The 27,493-nt window shown below is 46.1% G+C and overlaps 2 protein-coding genes across 2 annotated transcripts; both read left to right on the top strand.

Moving 5' to 3' along the window:
• The first annotated feature begins 3,192 nt into the window (after positions 1-3,192).
• Positions 3,193-5,300, top strand: LOC125530663 (uncharacterized). The gene is made up of 4 exons (XM_048695051.2): positions 3,193-3,499; positions 3,589-3,935; positions 4,055-4,136; positions 4,250-5,300. Exons 1-4 carry the CDS (start codon positions 3,367-3,369, stop codon positions 4,996-4,998), a joined length of 1,311 nt encoding a protein of 436 aa, XP_048551008.2. The 5' UTR covers positions 3,193-3,366; the 3' UTR covers positions 4,999-5,300.
• A 14,589-nt stretch (positions 5,301-19,889) lies between these two features.
• On the top strand, positions 19,890-26,122 carry LOC125552657 (ras-related protein RABF1). Its single transcript, XM_048716287.2, has 8 exons — positions 19,890-20,111; positions 20,505-20,578; positions 22,553-22,636; positions 22,737-22,831; positions 23,023-23,128; positions 23,569-23,658; positions 23,743-23,829; positions 25,894-26,122. Exons 1-8 carry the CDS (start codon positions 20,087-20,089, stop codon positions 25,930-25,932), a joined length of 600 nt encoding a protein of 199 aa, XP_048572244.1. The 5' UTR covers positions 19,890-20,086; the 3' UTR covers positions 25,933-26,122.
• The last annotated feature ends 1,371 nt before the right edge of the window (positions 26,123-27,493 follow it).

The following is a 27,493-nucleotide window of genomic DNA, read 5'->3' as shown; positions in this document are numbered from 1 at the left end:
ACTCTGTTTGTGCACAACATGTATCCTCTATTGAGAAGGAACTGGATGGAGCAAGGTCTACATGCGTTAAATTCCTTAAGGATCTCCCGCACTCGCTTAATTTACCCAATGGGGTAAACAAAAATTGGGTCCAGAACTACTGCATGCTTAATGCAAAACTTCTGTATGTACTACCCCAGTGCGGGAGTGTGAATTGATGATCCCACTACATTGGTAAAAACATCTTGTTTTGGTTGGAGATGACTGCCAACTGAGTGCAATGGTAATATTGTCTGAATTGCCTCACCCTCTTTATAAACCCTCTTTATACTGTGTGATTTCACTTCTTAGTCATTGTTGCATTTACCAAATGATCTGTTTTTGATAATTTCAATTCTTAATTTTCATTGTTTATCTCTATGTATGCAAAAAGCTGGATTTGCGACAAGTTTATTTGGGAGAATAATTATGCTCAAATTTAATAGACATCTGCTAAACATACAATATCATATGAATCCTCCTATCAGCTTATCTCCAAATGTTCAATTCTATAAGAGGAATTAGCACGGCGGCCAAGTTCAAGGTGTACTTCCATGCCGGTGGTTGAGCTCGATGGCAATCCGACACAGACGGCGTCCACCAACAGCTCCTCCTCCAAGGACAAAGTGGGCCACGTGCAACAGACATGTGTATATATTTGCTTTTTCATGTCATTTATTTACTTATAATTCATGTTTGGTCTTAATTCTTGCTTTTTGTTTGTAGTAGTTGTTCATGGGGTGAAATTTCTTCACAATGTTGGTTCGTTTGCATAGCCAAATTCTAATGATTATATTTTATTACTCTCTATCGTTGGATAGAAAAATATTATTTTATTGTCTTTGTCCTCATTTTGCTCTCTTGAACCACAAAGTTTCTTGGCATCATGTACCTCTATCGTGAAGCCTTCCCTTCTTTTACTCTTTATACATAAGCTATTGAACTAAGCTACATGCGCATAGAAACCAGAGGTCATGATCAGGAATATTGCTGACGAGCCGTGTATATGGAGACCCCCGTGAAGAATTGGTGTTGTAGGTGCCATGGGCAGGGGCATAATTCTGCGAAATGCAATATGGAGTCGTCTGTTGACCACCTGAACCAGGCACGTATAGTTACTTTTCATTTTGCTTCAATCACATGGCGTCACATGTCGTATGCCCTTCCGTGCTATGTAACGATTAGTCACAAGTGGGGTAATGCTTTGTTTTATATCTAATGTAGAATCGTGCTATTTGGGATGTGAGATTGTTGTATAGGTTTTAAAGTACGTATTTAATTTTTTTTCATATACGTTGCAATGCAGCCGATTTGATATTTTTTAGGATGTATGATGTTTTCTCTTCCGTTGCAACGCACGGATATATTTTTGCTAGGTGTTTCTAATTAATAAAGTTATCTCTGTTTTTTTCAGGAAAAAAAACACTGATTTTCTGAGCAAACGCGCATACCGGAGGAGAGGAAAACCATCGGTCGCCCGCGATGCAATTCACTGGCCACCACATAGACTGAGAGAGGTATAGCGCGTACAGGCAAGATTTTTTTTTAGGTAAGCGCGTACAGGCAAGTGCTGCGATATTGGAGAAAGTGGATCTCCTAGGCCCCCTCGCGCATGAGCGCGTCGCGGGCCTGGGCCAAGAGCACGCGCTCGCTCGCGCCCTCCGCACCGATCAGTTTCCTCTCCGTTGCCTGAAGAAAAACCCAACTTCGTCTCTGAATGGAAAAAAAACGCTCGTAAAAGAAACGCGTCGCTTCGGGACCTGACATTTGCCTCGCGTCGCGACTGACCACCATCCGTCGTTGCGGCGGTCGTCGCGAGTCGCCGTGAAAGTTCACCGTTCGTGAGCGGCGACGAACATGCGGAGCAAACCCCAAGTGCCACCAGGACCAACACCACAGTCGTTTCCCATTCCGATTCGATAGTTCAGTCACCGGAACAGTACATAGAACACGAGCCTCATGAGTCACGATACAGATCACAGCACGATACAAGTTCTCTTCCTTTCTGTCTGGACTCGCAGCTCCCTTGGCCTCCACGAAACGCCTCGTCAAACAGCACACGACACAACAACAACGCGCGCAAGGGTTTTGTTGGACTGTACGTGCGTGCGTGCGTACGTACGTGCTGAAGTTTTGTACGACCCGTTCTGTCTCGCGTGAACGTACTGGCAGTAGTACAGTACGTAAGCACACGTACAGTAGCTCACAGGACAGGTGGCTGCACATCGCGTCGCCGTCAGGGAGGACGGCCGCTGACGTACGTAGGTACCACCTGCCCAGCTGAACCTTTCACGTTTCACGAGACAACGGTCGTGGAGCACCAACATTTATTTATAGATCCATTTACCTTGTGCCACAAAAAACGCTCACCATTTTCTTATCTGTCTGTACCGAAGAAGCTGCTTTTCGTGGGGTTGTACCCAAGCAGCTGGTTTTTTTTTTCTAGGCTTGTACGTACGGAGGAAGCTGTTTTTTCTGCCAGACTTCGAGGCCGCCTTGAAGACCCCGTAGCAAGGGCTAGGGCTAGAGAGACGGCTAAAACAAGAGAACACTCCGACGTTAATCATTGCTGGTTCCAAGAGAGGGGTGGCTTGACGGCATCACCGACGAGAGACGAGATGACGTCCACTGTTTGCCCGTGTAGCATGCTCGAAACTAATACTAAAACAAGAAAACATAGCGCTGCCGCCGTATGGATTCACCTATATCGTTCCAAGACGCGCAAACATGTGTACAAGATCGTCCATCACGACGTCTATGGTAAAAGGACCAAAGGAGAGCCACGCCGTGTAGACATCGGAAAAGGAACCCTTTTGTGAACCAAAAGCCACTCCATTGCGCGTGCGCTACGATTTGGCTAAGCTAGCCAGGCAATCCGACCCGACCGGTGGAAGAAAAGGTGGTACGAGCAATGACGGGCTCACCTTTACATGACATGACACGGCGAGCGGGCGTAACCAGCACTCCGCACCCCGCCCGCAAACAGCAGCGGCGGGCAGAAACTTACCGCCACGCGCACCGCGGACGTGGATCGGATCGGGCGACCGGCACCGCCTGACGCGCGGGCCCCGCCCCGCCCCGCCGCGCGCCACACGGCTTCCGCTTGCCTTCTACCTCCTCCGGCCCTTTCCTTCCGCCCGCTCCTCCCCCCGCCTATTTATCCCCGCCCGCGCCGCACTGCCGTTTTGTTTCGTCTCGTTCCGCTTGGCTTTCTTCCCTCGCCCGCGCCGTCAAACACCCACGCTCCCCCGCTCGCGCCAACACGTGTAGGAGAGAGGTAGAGAGGAAGAGTCTAGAAAAATCCCGCGGAGAGCCACAGAGCGTAGCTAGCCAGCCTCGTCGGTCTCCATGGGGGCGGGGAAGGAGGCTCCCGGCGCCGTCGAGGGCGCCGCCGAGCCGCCGCCGCCAGTCGTGCTCAAGATGGTCTTGCATTGCGCCGGCTGCGCCAAGAAGGTCCGCAACAGCATCAAGAGCATGCCCGGTACGCGCCCGCTCCATCCCGCCGCCGATTTCTTCTGCCCTTCTCTGCATTTTTGTTTGGTCTGGTGCTGAATCGCTGCTTCTCGACAGGTGTGCAGTCGGTGGTGGCCGACGCGGCGGCGAACAGGGTCGTCGTGGCGGGGACGGCCGACGCGGCCGCGCTCAAGGCGCGGATCGAGTCCCGGACCAAGAAGCCCGTCGAGATCGTCTCCTCCGGCGCCGGCCCCGGCCCGGCCAAGCCCGCAGCAGCCCCCGCCGCGGCCGAGAAGAAGAGCCCCGACAAGGAGGGCGACAAGAAGGATCCCGACAAGGGGGGCGGCGGAGCCGACAAGGGGGATAAGGCCGGCGCCTCCAAGCCGCAGCCGCCCAAAGAGGAAGACGCGGCGAAGAAGCAACCGCCCACCCCCACCGAGGAGAAGAAGCCCACGGAGCTCCAGGTCGGTACACAACACACGCAGCAAATCCTACCCCCACGCAATACTCTGCCCCCAACCACCACGCCCGTCCCACCGACCTCGCGGCTCACGATCTCTCCGCTTCGATTTCTCTTTCGCAGGAGACCACGGTGCTGCTCAAGATCCGCCTCCACTGCGACGGCTGCGCCGACCGCATCAGACGCCGGATATACAAAATAAAAGGTGCTGTTTTGCTCGGATTCTTCTTGATTCTTTGATTTCTCTGCTTGTTCTGCTGTTAATTTTGTGTCTTCCGTTCGAAATTGACGATTCTCTGTGTGTCTTGTCTACTCCAGGGGTCAAGCATGTGGAGCTGGAGGGCAATGCCAAGGACGAGGTCAAGGTCACGGGCACCATGGACGTCCCCGCCATGGTGGCGTACCTGACCGAGAAGCTCAACCGCGCCGTCGAGGCCGTCGCGCCCGGCAAGAAGGACAAGGGCGCCGGCGACGAGAAGAAGGACAACAAGGGCGCCGGCGACGCCGAGAAGAAGACAGACAAAGAGGCGGGCGGCGACCACGTCGTCATGAGCCAGGACAAGGGGAAAGGCATCGAGGTGGCGGGCCCGTCCATGGCGTCCGCCGCGGCCTCCGTGGCGCCCGCGCCGGTCCAGGCGAGGACGCACCACGTCTCGCCGTACGGCCAGGTGCCGTACCCGCAGCCGCAGGGGCCCCCGCCCAGCTACTACAGCCCCTACGGCGGCAATGCCGACGGCGCGGGGTACGCCGGCGCCGGCAGCGGCGGCTACTACCAACAACAGCAGCACCCCAGCGCCAACGGCTACTACCAGCAGCAGCACCCGGGCGGCGACGCCGGCGGCTACTACCAGCAGCAGCACCCGGGCGGCGACGCCGGCGGCTACTACCAGCAACCAAGAGAGGCCGGCGGCTACTACCAGCAGCAGCACCCCAGCGGCGGCTACTACCAGCAGGAGCACCCCAACCACCAGGCGTACCAGCCGTACCCGCCGCCCTACCACTTCGACACGGCGCCGCCCTCGCAGATGTTCAGCGACGAGAACCCCAACTCCTGCTCCGTCATGTGACGCGACCCGCCGCCCGAAAACTCATTCATCAGCGCCGACGACCTGCGCTCGCCGGCCGGCCGGCCGGCCGGCAGAAGAGCAATGCTGACATACTAGCAGACAGCGACGAGAGGCTCCACTAGCTTAGCTTAGCCCTAGTTTTTACTCGGACCGGAGGCATCCATCCTCCATGAACCGATGCGTGCCTCCGATCAAATTTTGGTTCCCCTGCCTTCCATCGCGCGTCCGATGGTCGATCTTGTTCCTGCCACGAGCTCCATTGCTTAATTAATTTGATTTTAACCCCCAGTGGTTTGGCTAAATTAAGAGATGAATGAGATGATCAACGAATAGGTCGCAAATTGCGTGCGCGGTCGTTGGCGGCGAGCTAGGCTGGCGTTGAATCGTGGACCGGTGTGCTTAATCTAGCCTCGGTCGCCGCCGCTGTCGTCGATCCGAGAGCGACGTGGTGATCAATCGCCGATCGGGACAATTGAACCGGCGACGATTTCCACATTAAGAAGCGATTAAGTACGGGGAGTTAATCCTCGTTCATTGGACCGTGCGTCGTGGCGGGCAAGAAAATTTGCAGGCATTGAATTTTGGATTTTGGAGGCTGGCCGCCTTGAACCTTTGATGGTAGCGAAGGATCTGATGGATGGTGGCGGCAAAATTGGTGTTGTGCTCTCGCCCGCGGCGCCCGGGAGGATGGATAGGTACGCATGGGCATGGAGTACGCCGCTCGCTCTATCTGGAATATTCTCCCGGCGTTGATATTCCTTGTGGATATTTCCGGAATTATTCTGCGTCGATGTTTGCTTTGGATATTTTTGGTACTTATTATTCTGTGTATGTGTGTGTGTGTCCTATGTGTGTTGGACGGCCGTGGTTTTTGATATTTTGCGGCCTGATGTACATGTACTGCTGGTAATAATGCATTATTAAGGCTTCCGATGACATACTCGATGGTGATCCGGGAGAAGGATTAGGCATTGCATTCACATTGTTTTTTCGTTTCTGAGATGAGTATGCGTCACGGCTGGCCAGGCCGTCGTTTTTCTTCTTGTTTCTGAAAGTAGGCCGTCGTTTTCTCTTTGTATATTCACATCCGCTTTTTGACATTATCGAATGGACGACGGACGGCGCAAGCGACATGCGCGGCCCCGGTGAATCCAAGGGCCAGCCTATTTACTACGTTATCCTGCGAGAAATCAAATCTTTTTGTCGCAATCCGTGGGAAAAATCCTAATCTTGGGGTGATTTGGCTTCGAGACCATTTCCGAGCAATCTCGAAGGTTAATTAGGTGCGCCAACGCTAGCTGCTCTTTTTCATATTTTTTCTTCCTAATAATCTGAGTGGACTGGCTGAACTTTTGGGTGTTGACGAAATGGGCCGTGGAATTCAGTGGAAGACGTGCCTGGGTTATCCGGAAGGGAAACAAAAAATATAAGTATATGCTTGGAAAATCACATACTGGTACGTCCTTTTCGCCCACATTTTGCAGGCAGGCTCGTCGTACCACCTACCCATGGGTCGATACGTACCACTGCAGCAACTGCCTGCGAGTCAGTGAGTCAGGAGTACGCCCGCGTTTGAAGGAAGCGGAAATTGTTGCGCCCCGGAATAAACAACACGCAGTGTATTTACGTACTCCACGGCGAGGGATAGACTTTGGACGCAAATGCAGTACTACTCGTTTCTCCTGTTGCGGCTAGTAGCCAGGTTCGATGGTTGCCTAAAACAATCCCGCTAAACAAACAAACAAACAGGGGTAGGCGGGACGTGCGTAAGCCGCCACCTCATATGCTGCCTCAACTTCCAAATTACTCACTCCGTCCGAAAATACTTATCCCAGAAATTGTTATATCTAGATTTTTTTTAGTTATAAATGCTTTTATTTTTATCAATTTTTAGGACAAATATTTCCGGACGGATGGCAGGAGGAAACGAAACCACCCTATCCTATCCACTTCCAAGTGCCTGCCCATAAAATATCACTTTGGTGGTACCTCTGCGTTTTTGTTTACTCTATATATACAATCGTTCGTTCGTTCGTTCAGACGGTGCCAAATTAGTGGGGGAAAAGAAACACACGCACGGATGTATATGTATGGTCTGTTGAACAGACTAGAGATGGATCGAGGAGACTAAACCCCCTGCTGGTCGTATGTTGTGCGTTTTTGTCCCCACGCATGTGTTGTTTGACCGGGAATATTCTCCACGCAAGCACCGTGTCAGCAGCGCAAATTAATGGGACGTTGAAACCACGAAGGAAATTATTAGCTGCCACCAGCGACATTTGATTACGACTTGCACATCATGTGCAGAAGCAGGATCCTTCTCCTCTGGCTCTGGCGCTGGGCTGGGAGTATCATGTCATGTGTATTTGGCCCTGGCCGTACGAGCGACGGCAGGCCAGGGGACTCGTGAAACCATGCCCCCGTCGGCGGGCCGATTTTTTCATGTTCATTTGATTATTATACGTCGGCGTCTTAATCAAGTTTGTACAAAAAGATTGTCGGTGCTCGGAGTACGTACGGCTTGTCGACTCCGATTATGCGATCGTTATGTTAATATATAATAGGATAGGAAGCCGGGACGAACCAGTCTAGAAACCATTGGATGGATAATGATCATGCTGGCCGAACCCGAAATTATTGTAAACGAGCGAAGAAATTGCTAGGATCATGCGCGTAATCTGTGGATTGCCGGTGAGCATCAGTCAGGGGATCGGATAGGGCCGTAGTGGTTGGTTGTGTTCCCCTGCCTCGAGGATCAGACGCACGATATTCAAATGATGAAGTATGTTTTGGATCATCTCAGCCGAGTGAGTTGATCGAGCTGGCACGCGTGCTAATCTTTTTTGAATGAAACCAATCAGGTCCGGGTTATAGCAACCGACCGGCCGATCTTTTTCCCACATTCTTACGAAATCAGTCATGATTGGATTGGATCGAATCCGTGGAGCACATTGCTCACGTGGACATGTTGTAGTCGAATGCCTGAACATATTAACCGGGTTGCATTTGCGTCCATGCACAGGTCCTGATCCATGTAAACTCCCGCCTAAACGTTTCACTGCCCTTTTGGCCATGTTCTACTTTATTTCGTTCAGCTGCCTTTTTTTTTTTTTGCTTTCATGTAATTTAACCCTTTTGGATTCAAAATTTGGCTCTAGAACGAACACAGGATCTCTGGGGAATCGATGGCGACCGCAAAGACAAGAGGGGAGCAGACAGGACGGTTTCCGGCCACGCGGAGGCCGGTGGGCCTCGGTTGCTCATGGGCGCCCTTTAATCACATGCTTGGGCCTCCTTTAGCCCTACCTTTGGTTTGCCCACTCCGAGCTTAATCGTCGTCTTTCTGCTACCCATTTCCTTGCCTAAAAAACAAAGCTACCCATTTCCGCCATGTCTGTCCGTCTGCCTTTGTTACATTTTTCTCATGGCCATAGCTGCCAGTCTGCCACCTCTGCTAGCTTCCCTTTCGTTCTTGGTGCGCCAGCAGGGTCCGGCGAGAGACGCCACGTCGGTTACTTTGGGTTCAAGTGTCCAACTAACTGTAGGTAACTTGCAAGGCTAGAAATTAACCGATTATTACTGATGTAGTAAGATCTACTCACTGCTCTGCACAACAGATTAGTTAGCTACCCGCTACCAACAAAAACAGCTTCTTAGTTTTTCTCTGTCAGATGTCATGTTCAGTCTGGTATGGCATCCAGTTGCGCACTCCAAGCTCGGTTCTTAGAGCATCTACAGCCGGATATATGCCCCTCAGACGCCCGTAGACGCGGACCGCATACGATTTCAGTAGTTACATCTAGATTGGAGTATCTCATATTAGATTCTTAAATTCATACAAGGACATGCAAATGTAATAAACCTACATGCTACGTCGATCATCTAGGTACTCATCATCGGAGATGTCGACGATCTCCGTGCCCGGCTCCGGCAGCATGGGCGGCAGCTGCAGCTCCGGCGCCTCCGCTCGAGCCTCCTCCTCCTTTATCTCCACGTCGAGTTCTGCGAAGAGTGCGTCGGATGCCGCCTGTTACTACCAGAGGAATGCCTGGTTGGCCTCCACACAAGCCTCATCCTGGATGGACTCTAGAACGGCCTGCTGCTCCGCCATCAACTCTGATTGGGCGACGACGAACTTCGCCTCTGCTTGCTCCATGTTGAAGCCCGGCAGCTCCACCTCCTCCACCTCCATCGGAGCCAGCTTCTTTTCCTCCTCTTCCCCGACCGCTCCTCCTGCTCCTCCGGCTCCGGCGAGTTCGGAGGCAGCCCGGCAGCGCTGCGGGCGACGCACGCGGCTTGTCTCTCTCGGATCTTCTGCTGGATCTAGTACCGGTGCTCCGGCGTGAGGATTGTGTAGTAGATGATCTTCCTCCGGACAATGACGGAACGTGTGCAGAGCGGGAGAGGGAGGAGGTGGATGGGTTCAGATTGGCTGCACGAAGAGGGGGAGGTGGATGGGTTAGGGTTGCGGGATGCCGGCCGGGTTAAGTAGACGGATTTGGTCTCGGGTGGTGAACCGGAGCGGCGCCACACGGCGTTCACACCCGCGGCAACGGAGAAGGCGTTCGTCGGATCGCCGGTTTTCGGGCGAGTCCGCGTGGGATCCCTTTGTCAGTCCTCCATGGCGAGCGCGGTTAGACACCCCTATATCCGCCCCATATTTGAGCTGGATATGAGTGGTGCCAGTCAGTCCGGACATTTGAGGCCCGTTTGAGGGGGAGCGTCTGGGTAAAAAAATCATGACCGGATGACCCGTCCGAATGTACGAGGCGGGTTTGGGGCTGCAGATGCTCTAAGGTGCAATTGATCACTCCAAGCTAAAATGTTGGCAATAAACAGACATATTGTGTATACATTTGCACACATATTACTGTTCACGAATGCAATATTCGATGCTCTCCGGTAGTCCTGTTGCAGGTTGGATGGCTGGCTAAACAAATAGAGGTAGGCAGGTGGTGCGTACTGCGTAAGCAGCCAGCTCATGTGCTCCCGGAACTTTCATTTTCTGATCGAGGAGGAGAAAACGAGACCACCCTATCCTATCCAGTTCCAAGTACCAGCCCATGGTATATCACCTTAGGTCTGTTCGGTTCCTCTTCGCTCTCTGGACTGCGTTTCCGGAACAGAGGAAACTGCAGCTTATTTTCACGGAGCAGCTCAAACTGAGCTTCTTAATCTCCGCGAAGTGGAGCGGAGCGGACGGGAGAGATTCCGAACAGGCCTTTTGTTTGTGTTTAATCGTTCAGACGGTGCCAAAAATAGTGGATGAAAAGAAAAACGCACGCACGTATATATGGAACTGATCGACCGAGGACACTGCGGCTTCGCCTGCTAGCAGATCGTATGTTCTGTCTTGTCCGCACGGAAACGCATGTGTTTGACCGGGAATATTCTCCACGCAAGCATGGATTTCAAAACTTTGAGTACCTAGCTAGCTGCACTGGATTACGACTAATCATGTGCAAAGCCCCTCTCTTCCGGAGCATCATGTCATGTCCCTAGCTGTAATCCCGGCCGGCGTGCTAATTTCTCGGTGAGGCTCTTCGTTCTTCTTCATTTATTTAAGTCCGCGTTTTAATTAGACTGCTCACAGCGGGGAGTAACATAAAGTATTAACTTGGCGATGTTACCGGTCTATGTTACTACCTCCATAGTGGGTAGTAACATATGGATGGTATCATGAAAGAGTTCATTTATTAGGCTATAGACACATTATGCCTTGAAATGTGTGAAGTTATCATAAACCCCTCTCTTCTCATTAATTAGTTGCCACATAAGCAATCTTGTATTAAAATGTGTGATGTTACTAGTTAAGTTACTTCTATTGTGACTAGTTTTAAGCTTGTAGTGGAAAAGATTGTCGGTGTGGTTGTTAATTTGGGTCTCGTGGTTTACAGGAAGCCACGACGAACCAGTCTAGGAAACATTAGAAGCCATCTTTCAGTGTGTGAAAATATGAGCGCATTTGATAGTTTTCATGCCGGCGGGCAGTGGTGGCATTATTGTAAACGAGGGTTCCGAGATTGCGTCATGCGCGTAATGTGTTGCGGGTGAGTATCAAAGGATCGGATAGAGGGGATAGTGGTTAGTTGCGCTCTTGTTTGGCGATCATCGTGTTCCCTGGCCTCGTGGCAAACGAGAGCAAAACGTGTAGGTCAATCGATATCTTAATCTTAACTGATATGTAATGTTTTTTTTCTAGAGAAGAACCCAAATCCTTGCCGGAGACCGCAACTTCACTTTATCAGTTTTATTGTCGGTGCTAATGAAGATGATGGATGAAGGACGACAATAGCTTGGATGCCGGCCGCCACCGCTGTAGGATAGGTTTAGGATTAGGTTGGTTTTTTTTCTAAATGTTCGAAATCTAATGAAAATTCATCGTGTTTGCACGAACGTCGGCATTTTTATATGAAATCCGGTCATTTTTGCATGAATTTTATCCGGTTTGTTGAAAAGAGTTTGAAATGTATGCGTACAACGTTGGATGACGGCCTCCCGTATCCATGTCCGCGGACTAGTCCTTTCCGTCCACGGACAGGTGCGGGAGAAAATTTGCGGGTTCCCTTATTGTGAATGAGGGTTCACTAGTGCAGAACCGGGCTTTAGTCCCGGTTCGTAAAGGCCTTTAGTACCGATTCTATAACCGGCACTAAAGGGTGGGCACTAAAGGCCCCCCCTTTAGTACCGGTTCGGCACAAACCGAACCGGCGCTAAAGTGCCACCACGTGGCACGAGCCAGGTCACGGGTGCAGTAGATCATTAGTACCGGTTGGTAACACCAACCGGTACTAAATGTTTGTGGGTTTTGATTTTATTTTTATTTTTCCTTTAAATTTGTGTTATCAATTTAATTTAGGATTGTTTTATGTTATAATGAGTTGTTAAATCATTAGGTGAAAGTACCGCAGATTAGTTTTGACTGGATGCATGTGGATCCTAGCTAGCTGAGTGATCAAGTATATGCCATATAGGTGATCAAGTAATATGTATATGGCATATATCACTTAGCTAGGATCCATCCAGTTCAAACTAATTTGTGGTTTCTTTCATAAATGATATATATAATAACTCATCATCATCATCACCATCATCACATATTAATATATAAACTCTTGCATCATATCATCACCAACAACAGTATAATAGCTAGCTAAAAATCATCGTAGTCGTCATTACCACTATTTAAATATCATACTCATTACCGCTATCTAATCACCACCAACACTAGCTTAAAAAAAACATTCACTTGTATCATATGCAAAGATATCATCGAGTTCAACATGGTCATGATATTATAAGCCTTCATAACAAGCAAACCACTCTTTGAGATTAAGTTCAGGACGAAGAATACGGACATGAGAGGACAAGTACTAAGAGCATGAACTAGCTAAATCACTCTTGCTGCTCCCTCTCAGGTAAAATAGCATAGAAAATGTATAGCTCTCCAGATTCATCATACTGGAGCATGCAGATGAATCTGTCTCCTAATCGTGGGATGCGCTTCTCCTTGCTGCTCCCTAGTACTTCTCTGGGATCGTTAACAATTTTGCTCCAATCTTTCATTATTAAGCATTCATCACTTTTCAGAAATCCTGAATGCACTCATGTGCAATGTAGGATATCTTGGTCGTAAGCTAACCATTGGCATGCGACCTTTAGTCTCGATCCACTGAGGCACAACTGTCATCGGGAGTCCCTATTGAAGAACATCGTATAGTAATTAATATACTTAGCAATAAAAGTTTAGCTTCAAAAATAATGTATGCAAAAGATGCACTAAGGACAAATAGTAAAAATCTTACCATCTTTCCATTATAGATGTGACCGTAGTTCAATAGGATCACTATTGGTCGCACGTTTTGAGTACTAACATTTGTGCAGGAAGAAAATTTGTCTTGACAGTATGAAGATCCTCAAGTCATGAAACATAATGACTTATCTCCTCGCAATTTAGTTCAGCCCCGGGACAGTAGTAGGTCCTGTCTACCAAGCGCCGGACATGTTTGCTTGAATTGAAATAAGCTGACAATAGAAATTAGTTGTCAACTATTTTTGAATAAACAATATCAAAGACATAAACATGGTTGAGAAAAACTCACATAATGATAAAATTGGAGGCGTCTGCACATCGATCCAGATGTCTCTATTACCTTCAATATCATCTTCCGGACGAATATCAAAGGTGATAACCATATCAGGCTCAAATTCATAAGCCTTGCATAGTGCGTGCCAAGTTTTGCATTCAAAATGGGTGTATGTGTCTGCATTGTATAATTTGACGTTGAAAGTATACACATGCTCAGTCTTCAAGTAAACTCTCTTTACCTCCATATCATCCATAGCACTGAAACCTATCTTAATCCAAGACAAAAATTCTTGCATGGCAGGGGATGCGCTAGTAGAATAGTGAAAATTTAAAATTATAAGTTGAAGCAAATGAAGCATAAGTCATGCTTTATTACAAAAAAATATTTGCCGTTGTGACTTACTGTATCCACTTCGAATGTCGCATCCAGCTTGATGCTGAAGCGCCTATTATCAACAAGAAATTTCTGCCGCACAGGCCGCGTTGGTCTTCACAGTGTTCGCACATAATGAAATTTTTTTCATCGTCAGATGACATTTCCTATGTTCATATAGGTGAAACATTAAACACTTACTATCTAACATTAATTGGTATCTAGCTAATTCTAATATTCATCTAACATTTGACAGTAGTATCTAACATATATTTCTATCTAATTAATCTAACATTTATATAAACTATATATATATAATTAAAAAACAGAAAAAATCATTAACAAATGATAGAAAAAATCATTAACATTAACATCTAGCTAGTTAAGTTCTATATATAGGTGAAACATTACTAGTTCTATTATTTCAACTAATTCAACTAGTTCTATTAATTCAACTAGTTCTATTAATTCAACTAGTTCTATTAATTCAACTAAGCATTTACTAAAAATAAACTAGTTATATTAATTCAACTAGTTCAAATCTCATACCTAATTAATATCTAACTAATTCATCTAACAATTGACATTAATATTTAACTTTTCTATCTAATTCATATCTAACATTCGACATTAATCTAACATTCTTATCTAGGTAATTCATCTAATTAACAATTTGACATGCATTAATCTAAAAAACAGAAAACAGAAAATAAGTAAAAAATTGTGTGTGTGTGTATGTGTGTGTGTGTACGTACGAGCGGGGGCGGCGGCGCGAGACGGCGACGACGGGGACGGCGCGACGGGGGCGGCGACGTCGATGACGGGGATGGCCGGGGCGCGGGACGATGGGGACGGCCGGGGCGCGGGACGATGGGGACGGCCGGGGAGCGCGACGACTGGGACGGGGACGGCCGGGGCGCGCGCGACGACGGGGACGAGGATGGCTGGTGCGCGACGACGACGACGGGGACGGGGCGCGATACGGGGCGGGGGCGGCGACGGGGGCTGAGCGCGACGAAGACGAACAAGAACTAACTGAAAATTTTCGTAAGTGTTGTATATATAGGAGAGGCCTTTAGTACACCAACCGGTACTAAAGGCCAACTTTGGTCAGGCCAAAAGGCGGGAAGAGCATGTCATTAGTACCGGTTGGTGGATCCAACTGGTACTAAAGACCACCCTTTAGTACCGGTTGAAGCCACCAACCGATACTAAAGGTGGTGCGCTGCCACCCGCGGTGCACAAAGTTTAGTCCCACCTCGCCGGGCGAAGGGCAGCCGCACTGGTTTATAAAACCAGCCGCGACTGTCCTTTTGAACTCCTCTATAAAGCAGTCTTCTGGGCCTAACTACGACACGCTGCCCTGTGAGCCTCCTCGGTCTTGTGGGCCTGAAATTGCACGCCCGTGGTCTAGCAGGCCCACATGGCAGCGCCCCAATTTTTTTTTATATAGTTTTTTTTCTTTTCTGCTTTATTTTTTCTTCTATTTTTTTCTGAGTAGTTTTTTATATCGTTTTTTTCTTTTTTGCTATACTTATTTTCTTCTATTTATTTCTGAGTAGTTTTTTTATATAGTTTTTTTCTTTTCTGCTTTATTTATTTTCTTCTATTTATTTATGAGTAGTTTTTTTGTATAGTTTTTTCTTTTCTGCTTTATTTATTTTCTTCTATTTATTTCTGAGTAGTTTTTTTATATTTTTTTTCTTTTCTGCTTTATTTATTTCTTCTATTTATTTCTGAGTAGTTTTTTTTGTAGAGTTTCGATTTTTTCTTTTCTGCTTTATTTATTTTTGCACATGCTATATGGGTGAAATGATAATACCATGGCAAGTTTCAACTTTTTCAGAGTTCATTTGTAGTGCTTTTCAATTTCAAGGTCATTTAGCTCTCAAAACAAATCATTAAATGTATGAAAAATAGCAAATGAAGGCATAAATGGTTGAAAGTTGATGGCATTGCTTTGAATGGTGCATATTGAATACACAAAAAGTCTGGAGTTGTAATAAGTTTAAAAAAGGAAATGCCTTTGTAACAGATGAGTTTTCGTCAGAAACCCGGATACTTCAGAAGAGATTGTCCAGTTTGTAAACGAAGTGCATCCAATTTTTTCCGTAACCCTCTGTACTTTTCTGCACATGCTATGTGGGTGAAATGATGATACCATGCCAAGTTTTGACTTTTTCAGAGTTCATTTGTAGTGCTCTTCAATTTCAGGGTCATTTAGCTCTCTAAACAAATCGGTAAATGACCGAAAAATAGCAAATGATGTCAGAAAAAGTTGAAAATTGATGACGTCGCTTTGAATGGTGCATACGGAACGCAAAAAATATAAGAGCATTTAGATCATGATCTTATATTTCTTTCCAGTCAATATGATCTTATACATCAAAAATACTTTGATCATCAATGATATTTTTGTGTACAATCTGAATTGTCAATATGAGTCATCAACGATTTGTAAATCGGTGAAGACTCACATTGCGGCCACAAATTCTACACATAGAGTTCAATGAAGACCAAGTGCTTGTGATAGTTTGAGAAGTCTCATATTTAAGGTGGTAAAACCTTGTTAGGGGAGCGAGGTGGAACTAAAAACAGCTTGCCATAACCTCATTAGTGGTGGGGCCATAGCCTGACCGCAGGCTGCCACAGCCTCTTTAGTACCGAGGTTTGCCATGAACCGGTACTATTGATCGCCGCCACGAACCGGTACTATTGATCACTTCAGTGTCGGTTCTGTTACAAACCGTGACTAATGTGCTTCACAATTGACCCTTTTTTTACTAGTGGTTCTAAGATTGCGTCATGCGCATATTGTATTGCAGACGAGTATGAGAGGATTGGATAGGGGGTATAGTGGTTAGCTGTGCTCTCGCTCGGCGATCATTGTGTTCCTCGGCCTCGTGGCAAACAACGGCTAGCAAAACGTTTAGGTCAGTCGGTATCTTAATTTTAACTGATATGTAATATCTTTTTTTCTGTAGAGAAGAACCTAGATCTACATGAAGGGTTATAAAAAGTATAAAAAGCACCCAAAACTTTATGAAATTTACATCGAGGATGTTGACGCACTGATGCACAGTATGAGAGATTTTAACCTCACCGTTCAGAAAAGAAACATAAACTTATGCCGGAGGTCTCGATGAACGAACCCGAGAAAGATCAGAGCCTGAAAGAAGACGAGGAAAGTGACCAAGCACAAGAATATAGGTAATGTTGGTTCAGCTGGCAAGCGTGTTTAATTTTCTTTTGAAAATCAAGGTACTAGCAGCAGCTAGCAACCGGCCGGCCGGTCTAATTTTCATATCATCATGGAATCATGATTAGGTTGAAATTGCGTTGCACCGCATCGATCGTCAGGACTCAATCCGTGTAAACTCCCGCCCAAATGCAAAGCTAATCTTTACGCTGGCAGTGCCATTGTAGCCTTGTTCTTCTTTATTTCATTTTGCCTATGCTTCTTTTCCCCTATCCACCCTACACTTTTTTTTGGCAGAGATTGACGGTTGCCTTTAAATTACAACCTTTTAGCGTAAATTTGCAGTAAAAAAAGGGAGAGAGTATCTCTAGGGTATCGAGCAAAGGACAAGAACAAGAAGGAAACAGACAAGGCAGTTTCCGGTCACGCAGACCGCGGTGGGCCTCGCTCGCTCATGGGAGCCCTTTAATCACATGATTGGGCCCATTTTAGCCCTACCTTTTTTGGTGAAATTTTAGCCCTACCCATTTTTTTGTTGAATTTTAGCCCTACCTTTAGTTTGCCGCTCCAAACTTAATCGACGTGGGAAAAAAATTATATGAGATCAGGTCTCACGGTTAGCAGGTGAGACCCGTCCTGATGGATGGCACGTGGCATTCACAAATCACAAAGCATCTAATCTCTCCTCCCCCTGATTTTAAGTGGGGGATGAGGATGCTTTGCGATTTGTGAATGCCACGTGTCATCCATTAAGATAGGTCTCGTGTGAGACCTGGTTTTATAGAATTCTTTTCCGTCTTTCTGCTACCCATTTCCGCCATGTCTGTCAGTCTGTCTGTCTTTGTTACATTTTTCTCATGGCCATAGCTGCCCCTTTCATTCTTGGTGCGCCAGCAGGGTGTGGTGAGAGTCGCCACGTCGGTTACTTTGGGTTCAAGTGTCCAACTAACTGTAGGTAACTTGCAAGGACAGAAATTAACTGATTATTACTGATGTACTAGTAGAATATACTTTACCACACAGCCGATTAGTTAGTTACCTGCTACCAACAAAAACAGCTTCCCAGTTTTTTCTGTCAAACGCCATCTTCAGTCTGGCTGGCATCCCTTCTATGAAAAAGATACGCCTTTTCATGGCGTGTTCTCGAGAAAATGTTCAGTCTGGTAACACCATGCACCAAATGCCTCAAGCTATACCATACTCTTTTTTTTCTTCATTTGTTTTTATTCTTTGCAATTGCGCTGCCTAGGTTTGTGCCCACTCCTTTTCTACCATGATGAAAGTAAGAAAGATAATACCTTTGAGGAAAGATGTAAAAGATAAAGTGTCTAGCTAGCTTGAATCGGACCACCTTGACAGTTCACGTCCCTGTTGCTGTTACCAAATTTACGTCAACTTTGCAATCCACTCCGACGCTTTAGGCACATGCACGCACGCATGGCTGCAAAACTTGTTGCATTCCACGAGGATAATCACGAGGGCATGCGGACGAATGCATCCATCCAAATCTAGACGAGCTGGAAGCCAGCGAAGTTTCGTCAAGTTTGCAACAAGTTTCGCCGCGCAGGTGGATGCAGGATATAAAGAGACCGAAGGTACCACTCCTCTGCAGTTGTTGCAGTGCATTATGAATTTTGAATCCTCCTGCTTTGGTGGGTAGAGAAGTCAATGGAAAAAATGAAAGCAATATGTATGGCCAGTCCCAGGGATCCGGCATTTCCTATTTGACGCTTACTGGGTCAAATTGTCACTCATTTGCGCAGAGCTATTTTTTCTTTTAGGGATAAAGGCCAGCTTTGTTGATCAAAAATCACAGTCTGTGGGATACAATTTGGATCGTGAGGATGAACTAGCCACATGTGACGTACCAGCAAGTGGGTATAATGTGCTGCCTAGTCTTTTCCATCAGATCGGTCTTTTGATTGCATTGGCTAGAGCATACACTTCTACATGGTATTAGAACCAAGAAGTCTTGAGTTCAAGACCCGGCTGACGCAATTAAATTGCAGCCCATTTTTGGTCCACGTTTAGGCCCGAGGGAGGCACACGTGAGGGGGAGTGTTGACGTATAATGTGCTGCCTAGTACTCCCTCCGTTCCGAATTACTTGTCTTGGATTTGTCTAAATACAGATGTATCTAGACTCATTTTAGTGTTAGATACCTCCGTATCTAGACAAATCCAAGACAAGTAATTTGGAACGGAGGGAGTATTTTCCATTAGATCGGTTTTTTGGTTGCATTGGCTAGAGCATGAACTTCTACACGGCCCATTTAACCGTTAATGTTGTCTACAGAATTCCCGACTTTGGTTTCCTTGGGGTTTTTTTCGGTGGTTTTCTTGGTTTTAGGAAGCTTCTAGATAGTTCTTGTCTTGTTTTTCCCCCTTTTCTCCTGTTATTTTCACTACCATTTTTTGAGTATTTTTTCTTTCTGGTTCATCTTTTTTGTTCTATAACGTTTATTTTATTTTCCCCATAAAATTTCAAAAAATCAAATCATAAATTTAAATAATATTCACATTTTTAAAAAATATTCATAAATTTAAAAAGGATCACTTTTGAGAAGTATTCATGGCCTTTGTGAAAAATGTATTCAAAAAATCAAAATATGCTATGAAAAGTTAAACAAAAAAAATCATGTTTTTAAATTTATGATTTTTAAACCATTCCTACTTTACCCCCTTTTTTTACTCCCTCCATTTCTTTTTACTCCTCGTCGTCCGGGAGCTCGAAGCGACCAGTAATCTGGGAGGTCGTTGTATGGTGTTGCAGGATATCAAGAGGCGAAGCTCTTCTTTCATAGCTGCAAGTTTATTCATGGACATAGGTCGATATGTACAGCTACATTCCCCTCCAGATCATAATTTATGTATTCCTGTAAACATTGATACTCGTACTTCGCAGTAAGGCAGCGCTGTGATTCTAAAAAAAAAAGGAGGAGGTCCCAGGGAACCTGCCTCCTTAGTCTTTTTTTTTAGGGGTACCTGCCTCCTTAGCTAATCTAGCAAAAAAGATCTGCTAATTGGGCCTTGCAAGCCCACGGTTTTATTTTTGTGTCTAGAGTTGGAGCGCCGCTTAGTGCCCGGCACGGCCCGGCCCGGTAACCCAGTCCAGCATAATTAATTTTCGGATCTAAATTAAAGGAACCTGGATTTCCCACGGCGTGAGACTGACAGGCGGGGCCCGGGTGGGCAAACGACTCGTCACCCCCGCCCCGCTTTCCCCAAGCAGCAAAGCATCGCGTGCGACACGAGCGCGACGACAGACAGAGCCTTGGACCGGACCAACAAACGAACTGTGCCCGCGACTGCGAGCGAGCGAGCGAGCGAACCGAGGAGGACAGCGCAACCGCCGGATCGATCCGTCCCCCCGCCGATCGCCACCGTTCCCCGGAGACTCCGCACGAACCCGGCCGAAGGCGCCGGCCATGGGCTGCTCCTCCTCCGTGCCAGGTCGGTTCGCGTTCCCCTCTCCCCCCGCGCCCACTTCCGGGTGGAAGTCGCCGTGCACGCTTTGATGCGGGTGCTGTGGTCGCCGGAGTTTAGGTTAGAGGATCCGTGATGTTCCGTGGGGGGTTTAATTTGGACCCCGATTAGTGCCCCAGGCCACGGCGTTGGTAGTTCGGCCACACATTTTCTTAATTTCTAGGGTTTGGATCGCTGCTTAGTGCTAGATTTGTATGAGTGATTCCTTGGAACGCGGTGTCTGCGTGCTATTCGCAGACGAAAGGTCGGTGTGTGGATGTATATGAGTGGGGGTGGGATAGTTTGCAGCTGGGGCAGAAGAATTAGGCACTTGCTCACTTTAGCGTTATGTTTTAACACCCAACTATTTTTGTCTTGCAGCTAGAAGCACTGGAGGGCTGAACAATATCAACGGTAGCTCTTCTGCTGCTGATTCAAACGACTTGCGCGCCAAGGTACCTTTTCTGTCCTTTGGGCTGCTTTTATTCACATTGCTTGTGGTATTGGCGCAAGCAATTGTAACTGTAGTTTCACGGTTGTATGACATTACGGACATTTGATACCCACTGTACGGTTATATAGACAGGATGGCCTCTGATCAGATTCAGATATACGAAATCCCGGAAACAGCATCTCAAACATAGTTAGGCCTAGTTTGGCAGCAAAGTTTTTTAAATACTGTAGTATTCGGAAACCTTGGTATTACAATGCGTGGACAACAAATACTACAGTTTTTAGAAACTGCATTTTTTTCAGTTTTCGGAAAACTACGGATATGTTTGCCTGGTGTTGTTTGTACCGTAGTTTTGACTGACTGTTAGACAACTGAACCTAACTTAGCTACACCTAAGGAACTACAGGACCGGTTCAATCAGCGTGTGCTAAAGGACGCCCAGTTGATCACTGACCTAGGAAGTTATGGGCGCAATCAACCGTACACGCACGCATGGAGTTGTGTTGACGGGCTCAATCAATCGGGCAGGGTAGCACATACTACCTTTCTTCCAACCAAGTGGCGAGCTTTATTTGTCCATGGTTGGAGAAAAAAATGGATGAATTGCACATCACAAGGATGGCTGGAAGATGGGCTCACCAGAAAAAATTGCAGGGGAGAGCAAAGTAATGCAGCGTGTGCGTTTCTCTGTTTACAAAAAAGAGGTTCCAACCTCTTTTTCCAAAACAGCAAAAAAACCGTGGTTTCAAGAAAACTACAGTTTCTAAAACTGTTGTATTTGTTCATGCCAAACACATCAAAGTATTTAAAACAGCGGATTTATTGAAAACCACGGTATTTCTTGTAAAACTGCAGAAAAACTTCGTTGCCAAACGCAGCCTAGTGTTTTTTTCCTGCAATCTTGAGACCTGGGTAATTTCCTGTGGGTGTAGTGTATATGACTTATAACGTAATGGTATTATCGTTTCGTAGTCTAACAGGCGAACTGAACTTGAGACAGCTATTTCATATGTACTCCTACTATACATCCCTTCAGTAAAATACATTAGAAATATGTTAATTAAGGTTGTATTGTCTACTTGTATGTACTGTAATATCTATATTTTCTGGCATATGTGTGAAACCAAAAATCATTTTATTGTGGGGAAGCTCTGGTGCACAAGGTTGGAATTATGCAATTGCTCAGCTTAATATTTGAAATGTAGGATAACTGGGGTCATACTGTACTGATTTGGTTATTTCTGTGGCTAATCAAATACAAAGCTGTCAGCTGCTTCATCTGACTGCTCTATCTAATTCACAATTAATGTGGTGTAACGCACATATCAGGGTACCAGTATGCTGGGTAGCACTGATCCCCATTGAAGCAGTATATATGCATACATTTAGCTTGTTTCCGCGTGGATGCTTTTTTAAAATAGGCATAGTCCAGGACCAAGGTGCTGCATTACGGTTGTTTGAATGTTCTGTGCAATCAATATATTCCACATGAGATGTAAGCCATACCATTTGTTGCATTTACATGTTTTGGCAACCTTCAAAGGGTCACATTGTGTGAAACATTTTCTCATCTTACACAAAATATGTTACAGTGGCCTTGTTGTTTGGAGAGACTGCTATTTTGTTCATTCTGTGAATGTGATTCTCTATTGATAGTGTGCCGATATAACAGAAGCAGAAATATTTCTGTACCAGAATACCAAAAGAACAACAAACCAGAAACTAGCAAACCTAATCAAGAGAGCAAAAACCTGAGCCAAAAAGAAGAAATGAACTAGAAAGTTAACAAACTCGGTAGTTGCTTGGACGGTTGGACCGGAGCTTCTGCTTGACATATTTATGTAATGGATGATTGCACACTCTCTTTACGTCAATCAACCCATTTATTGCATCGTTGGCCCTGCTGAACACTTTTTACCGCGTCAAATGATAATTAGTGATTCTGTTTGATGTTTCCATTGTCTTCATGTTGCAGTTGGTATTGCTCGGAGATTCTGGTGTTGGAAAAAGCTGCATCGTTCTTCGGTTTGTCCGCGGTCAGTTCGATCCAACTTCCAAGGTGTGACTGAGCTGCAGATGAAAATGTTACTTTCACCTTAGATGCAATTCCCTCGCTCCATAAGCTCCATTGTTTTAAACCTATTTGTAAATAATTTTAGGTAACTGTTGGTGCATCATTTTTATCACAAACATTGGCGTTGGAGGATTCTACAATAGTGAAGTTTGAAATCTGGGATACTGCTGGACAAGAGAGGTACATATCTGGTGCTTTAGTTATCCTATATAATGTTAGGTACTAACATGTCATTGATGAAGTGAAAGCACTGTTTATGTTTTCTCCACAGGCTTAGTAATATATCGCATGAATTTTTACTTGGTTGCACCCACATGCATTTCTTTTTCAACCAATAAATCAGAACTAATGTGGGAACTTTTCAATTTCAGATATGCTGCCTTGGCACCTCTTTACTACAGAGGAGCTGCTGCTGCGGTTGTTGTCTATGACATAACTAGTCCAGAATCATTCAAGAAAGCACAATATTGGGTGAAGGTAAACTATGCTAAGCCTCTTTCTTCTTATGTTTTGTGGATTGGTTTTGTTGTTATTTCCTTCAGTGCTGGATTTGTATATGTGCTCAAAACTCTACTGTAGTGAAGGTCTGTATTGTACTGTAAGACTGCTGATAGACTAGAAGTATATTGGAGACTGCTGATAGACTAGAAGTATATTGGAGACTGCTGATAGACTAGAAGTATATTGGAGATTACCATCCACTATTTGAAGAATTACGACTTAACAACATTGGAAGTGAGCATAATCGAAGCACTTTCGATTTACTTCTGCGCGCACCTTACAAATATTATTATCAACTTATTTTGTTGATTATAATAGAGTATCAACTTATTCATTTATGCTTCCCACTGTTTCTTTTTTGTTTGAGATTGAATTGTTTGTATTCATAATGTCCTTTTCTATTTCATATCCTGCAGGAACTTCAAAAACATGGCAGTCCTGGTATTGTCATGGTTTTGGTTGGTAATAAAGCTGATCTACATGAAAGTCGTAGTGTACCTTCTCAGGTACTGTTTTACACTTCACGGTGAAGTTGAAATAAATACTTAATGTGCTGTAAAATTATCTGATGATGCTGTAACTTTCTGAAGGAGGCACAAGAGTATGCAGAGAAGAACAGCATGTTATTCATGGAAACGTCCGCAAAAACATCTGATAATATAAATCAAGTATTTGAGGTATGCCCTCTGAGGAGGCTATTTGGTTTCACATAATGCAGAAGAGGAAACGGAACGAATAAAGCTAGCACATAACAAACCCTACTGATAATTGCTAGTGGTATTCTTGCAAAATAATCAAGCTAGCAACATTACAAACCCTTGAATTCCTTGAATTTTAAAGTTTCTTGTGAAACAAATCATTGTCAATCATCAAATGGAAAAAAACTGCATCAGATCATCAATGTCAATCCATGACCATCTTTTTTTTTGAAACGAAGGCAAAAGCTTTGCCTCATTCATTGATTAAGAAGAAGAGAGCTGCCTGGTTAATTTATGGAAAACCGGGCAAAAAACCGTTACATGCTTGGCCCTGAAGGACAACCAAGCCACAATCCCATGATACAAGCGGACTACTCCCAAATCATAAGACCACAAGACCACAAAGAAAGACAAACTCCCCCATCACGCCACCCCTACAATCTGCTTGCACATGAAATTCAACTTCACAAGTGAGCCCCCACATATCGAAGGTAAATAGAGGACCCAACATCGGCAAAGGCCATGGACCCGAGCACACCCGTGATGACATGTCCAAACACTCGGAGCTATCCATCAAGCAACCGCCGACGCCTTTTCTATAGCGCCACTCTTCTTGCTTCTGCACTTGTTTGATTTCTCCTTCCAAGACGACAGGACGAGAGCTAGCACCACCACTTTTCTTATCCTTGATGGCCTTCTCCTTGAGGAGACATAGTCCCGCGAACACCAACATCGGCTGCCAAATGCTCAGTTCTGCCCGCTCGGCCGTGCGTGGTGCATGAGGCAGAGGCTTGTGGGGGTTGGCGGAAGGTTTTGCCGCGGCGAGGCCCGCGTCATTCAACGCCGTCGGCTCCTGTAGTGGCTCCTCGCCCCCTTCCGGCTTGGCTTCGTGGTCGATGTTGTAGATGCCTTTTTCATGGGCATCGTGCAGCGGATTGCAGAGACCCGTTTAGGTGCTCTCGGTGCCTTGAGAATGGCCATTGCGCCCGCGGATGTCGCAACGCCTGGCGTCCGCTCAGCTTGTTGGCAAGTCTTGCCACATCGCCTTTGACCTGCCCCGTCACCGAGCATCGTGAAGCTACAGCTCCTCGCCAAGCCAAGATAGAAGCCCCACTCCTTTCCAAGACGTTTCGTCGTGATTCTTGGACATCCATTGTTTCTTCTACTGTTGCCTTTGTGGCCATGGCAGATGTGTCGTTGCAGTCCGCCATGGAGGGACAAGCGGAGCTGCTGCGCTCTGAGCTCCTCAACATGGCTTCTTTTCGACTCGAGGAAACGGTTCAACCTCTGCGCGATGTCGTTGGCTCCATGCAAGGTTGGATGCTTCATATGGGGAACTTTCTTGAGCGAGCTGAGGCTGTTCTGAGTGGGCTCTCGCAGGTGTCACCTGTGTTGCAAACTGCTCCTATGCAGCGCCCCCTGATTGTGTCTGATGTCAACCTTGAGGACGAGAATGGAGATGGGCTTCATGGACGTTTCTCTCCGTGCTGGGGTCGGATCACCGTTATCTGCCTCTGAGGGTTCGTGCATTGATGTGGTTGTGGCTCCGGTGCTACAGATCATGCCCAAGCTTCTGGAGCTGTGTGGGGAGTTGACTCCGCCTCTGTCCGTCGAGCAACTGAAGGTGGACCCCCTCGAGATCTCGGCTGTGGCATTACCGCCATTACCACCCCTCGAGCCCAGCCAGATGCTCGACTTCGAGGAGAAGGGGGATTCCGACGTTGCAATGTCTTGCTCGTCCGAGTCCATTGGGCACATGGTTCCTGTAGGTGATATGGTTGTCGCACCCAGAGCATTGGCTCGTGTGCCTGGGGCTCTCATAGCGAAAGAGATTTGCGATTTCCTCGCTACCTTGGACGCTGCTAACCCTGGATCCGACCATCTCATTTTGATATGCTCGTTCTCAGTTGAATTTTGGCAAACAGTATGACATACATATTTTTTTCCAAATGATTCCCTTGTGTTAACTTTTCATTAAGCTTCATATGTGTACTTAATTTTTGTTGTCAACACACACCTAATAATATTTTGTTCATGTGACAGGAAATCGCGAAGAGGTTGCCCAAGCCAACGGCGTCCTGATAAATAAATAGCTCTCGTGTACTATATTGAGATGGAGTGACACGCTTACAAGTCTGTACCATGTAATGCATGTAAATGCCCGAGGTTAAACTGGGCATTTGATTGGAAATCGAGGATAATGTAAAGCTAGCTTATATTTCATTGTGTTAAGTGCAAGTATTGAGCAAATAAATGGTGTTGACTGTGGATAGATCTTTGTCTGGTTTATGATCTGGAGATGGTCCATAGCCCGCCTAGTTGTGAAGTAGCTGCCCATTACTCCAGTATAAATATATTTAGTAGATCAACCAAGCATATCCATATTTGTTTTTCTTGTGGATCAGTACATGTTATGGTTGCCTCAGGCATGCATGATTACACGAAAAGATGATTTCTAAGTGTAACAAAATTACAAGGGTTTGCATACAAGACGAGCCTAACAATAACAGAGTGTGCCGTTTCAGGATTTTTTTCAGAGCAACTATCTTGCTGTCTACAGGTTGGATCGACCAGGTAATACAAAATCTTTTTTTTTTGAAACAGGATACAAAATCTCTTTTGGTGTGTACGGTCCAATGATGATCGGGGAGCGACTACAATAGAAGAAGGACCACGGATGCAAAAATAGAAAAAACGTGTCTTGGCCATCTGATCCTGGATGAAGGGCCCAGATTTTTGTGGGTGGATCTGAACACACATGTACTACATTATTTACACAAAACTCCCTTGGTTCTACTAGTTTTGCTTTCAGAATCATCTCCTCCTTCCCAGGAACGCAACAGACCCAAAATCCTCCAACGCGGCGTAGCTGGGCGATAGCGAGCTTGCCGACGGTGGCGGCGGGCCAGATCCGGTGCCTAGCTGGGCGATTGCGCCCAGTGGAGGTCCAGATCCAGCACCCCACCGTCTTGTCGCCGGCGTCCTGGCTGCCCCGGCAGATCTCCTCTGTGCGGACAAATACTCTGCTCCGTCGTCCTGCCCCGGCGGACCGTCTCAAAGGTACTCTTCTCCGACGTCCAGTGGAAAACCTCGCGCATTCTTCACCCGTCGCTCGCACCCCCGCGTCTAGCTCCGCCATCTGGGAACGCTGGAGAAGAAATCTCCGGCCTTCAGGTATGCTTGCCCGTGAGGTTGCTACCAATTTTCTTAATTAATTCTGTAGCATTTATTTAGGAAATCAATTTTTGTTCAACTTTCACTGCATACTGTCCATGTCATCTACATAATATTTTGGGCATAGATCTCTGAAAAGTACTCCTGATTTAAAATTGTGCTTTGGAGCATATGGTGTATCATGTAGGATGAGATTCGAAACTTCTGAATCTTTGGAAATTATATGAACGGCAACATATGCATATCAAGTGTATATTATATATTTTAATCATGACTACCAGTAGCTTGGGAACTTACAATGATTTTTAGGCAAAGGCGAGCAGTATAGTAGCTAACCCACTAGCAAGACAGTAGTATGTTATACATACAGAGAGCTAACGAAAATTACTAAGGACAGAACATCCAATGAAACAAATGTGAACTATAGTGCAGAATCTTTGCTTTATTCGGTGTTGATTAGCCATAACAA

This window comes from Triticum urartu, chromosome 4A (assembly GCF_056163025.1).
Source record: "Triticum urartu cultivar PI428250 chromosome 4A, HENAU_Tu73, whole genome shotgun sequence".
Classification (NCBI taxonomy): Eukaryota; Viridiplantae; Streptophyta; class Magnoliopsida; order Poales; family Poaceae; genus Triticum; species Triticum urartu.
Note: the sequence above shows the minus strand (reverse complement) of the source record. Positions and strands in the feature narration are given on the sequence as shown.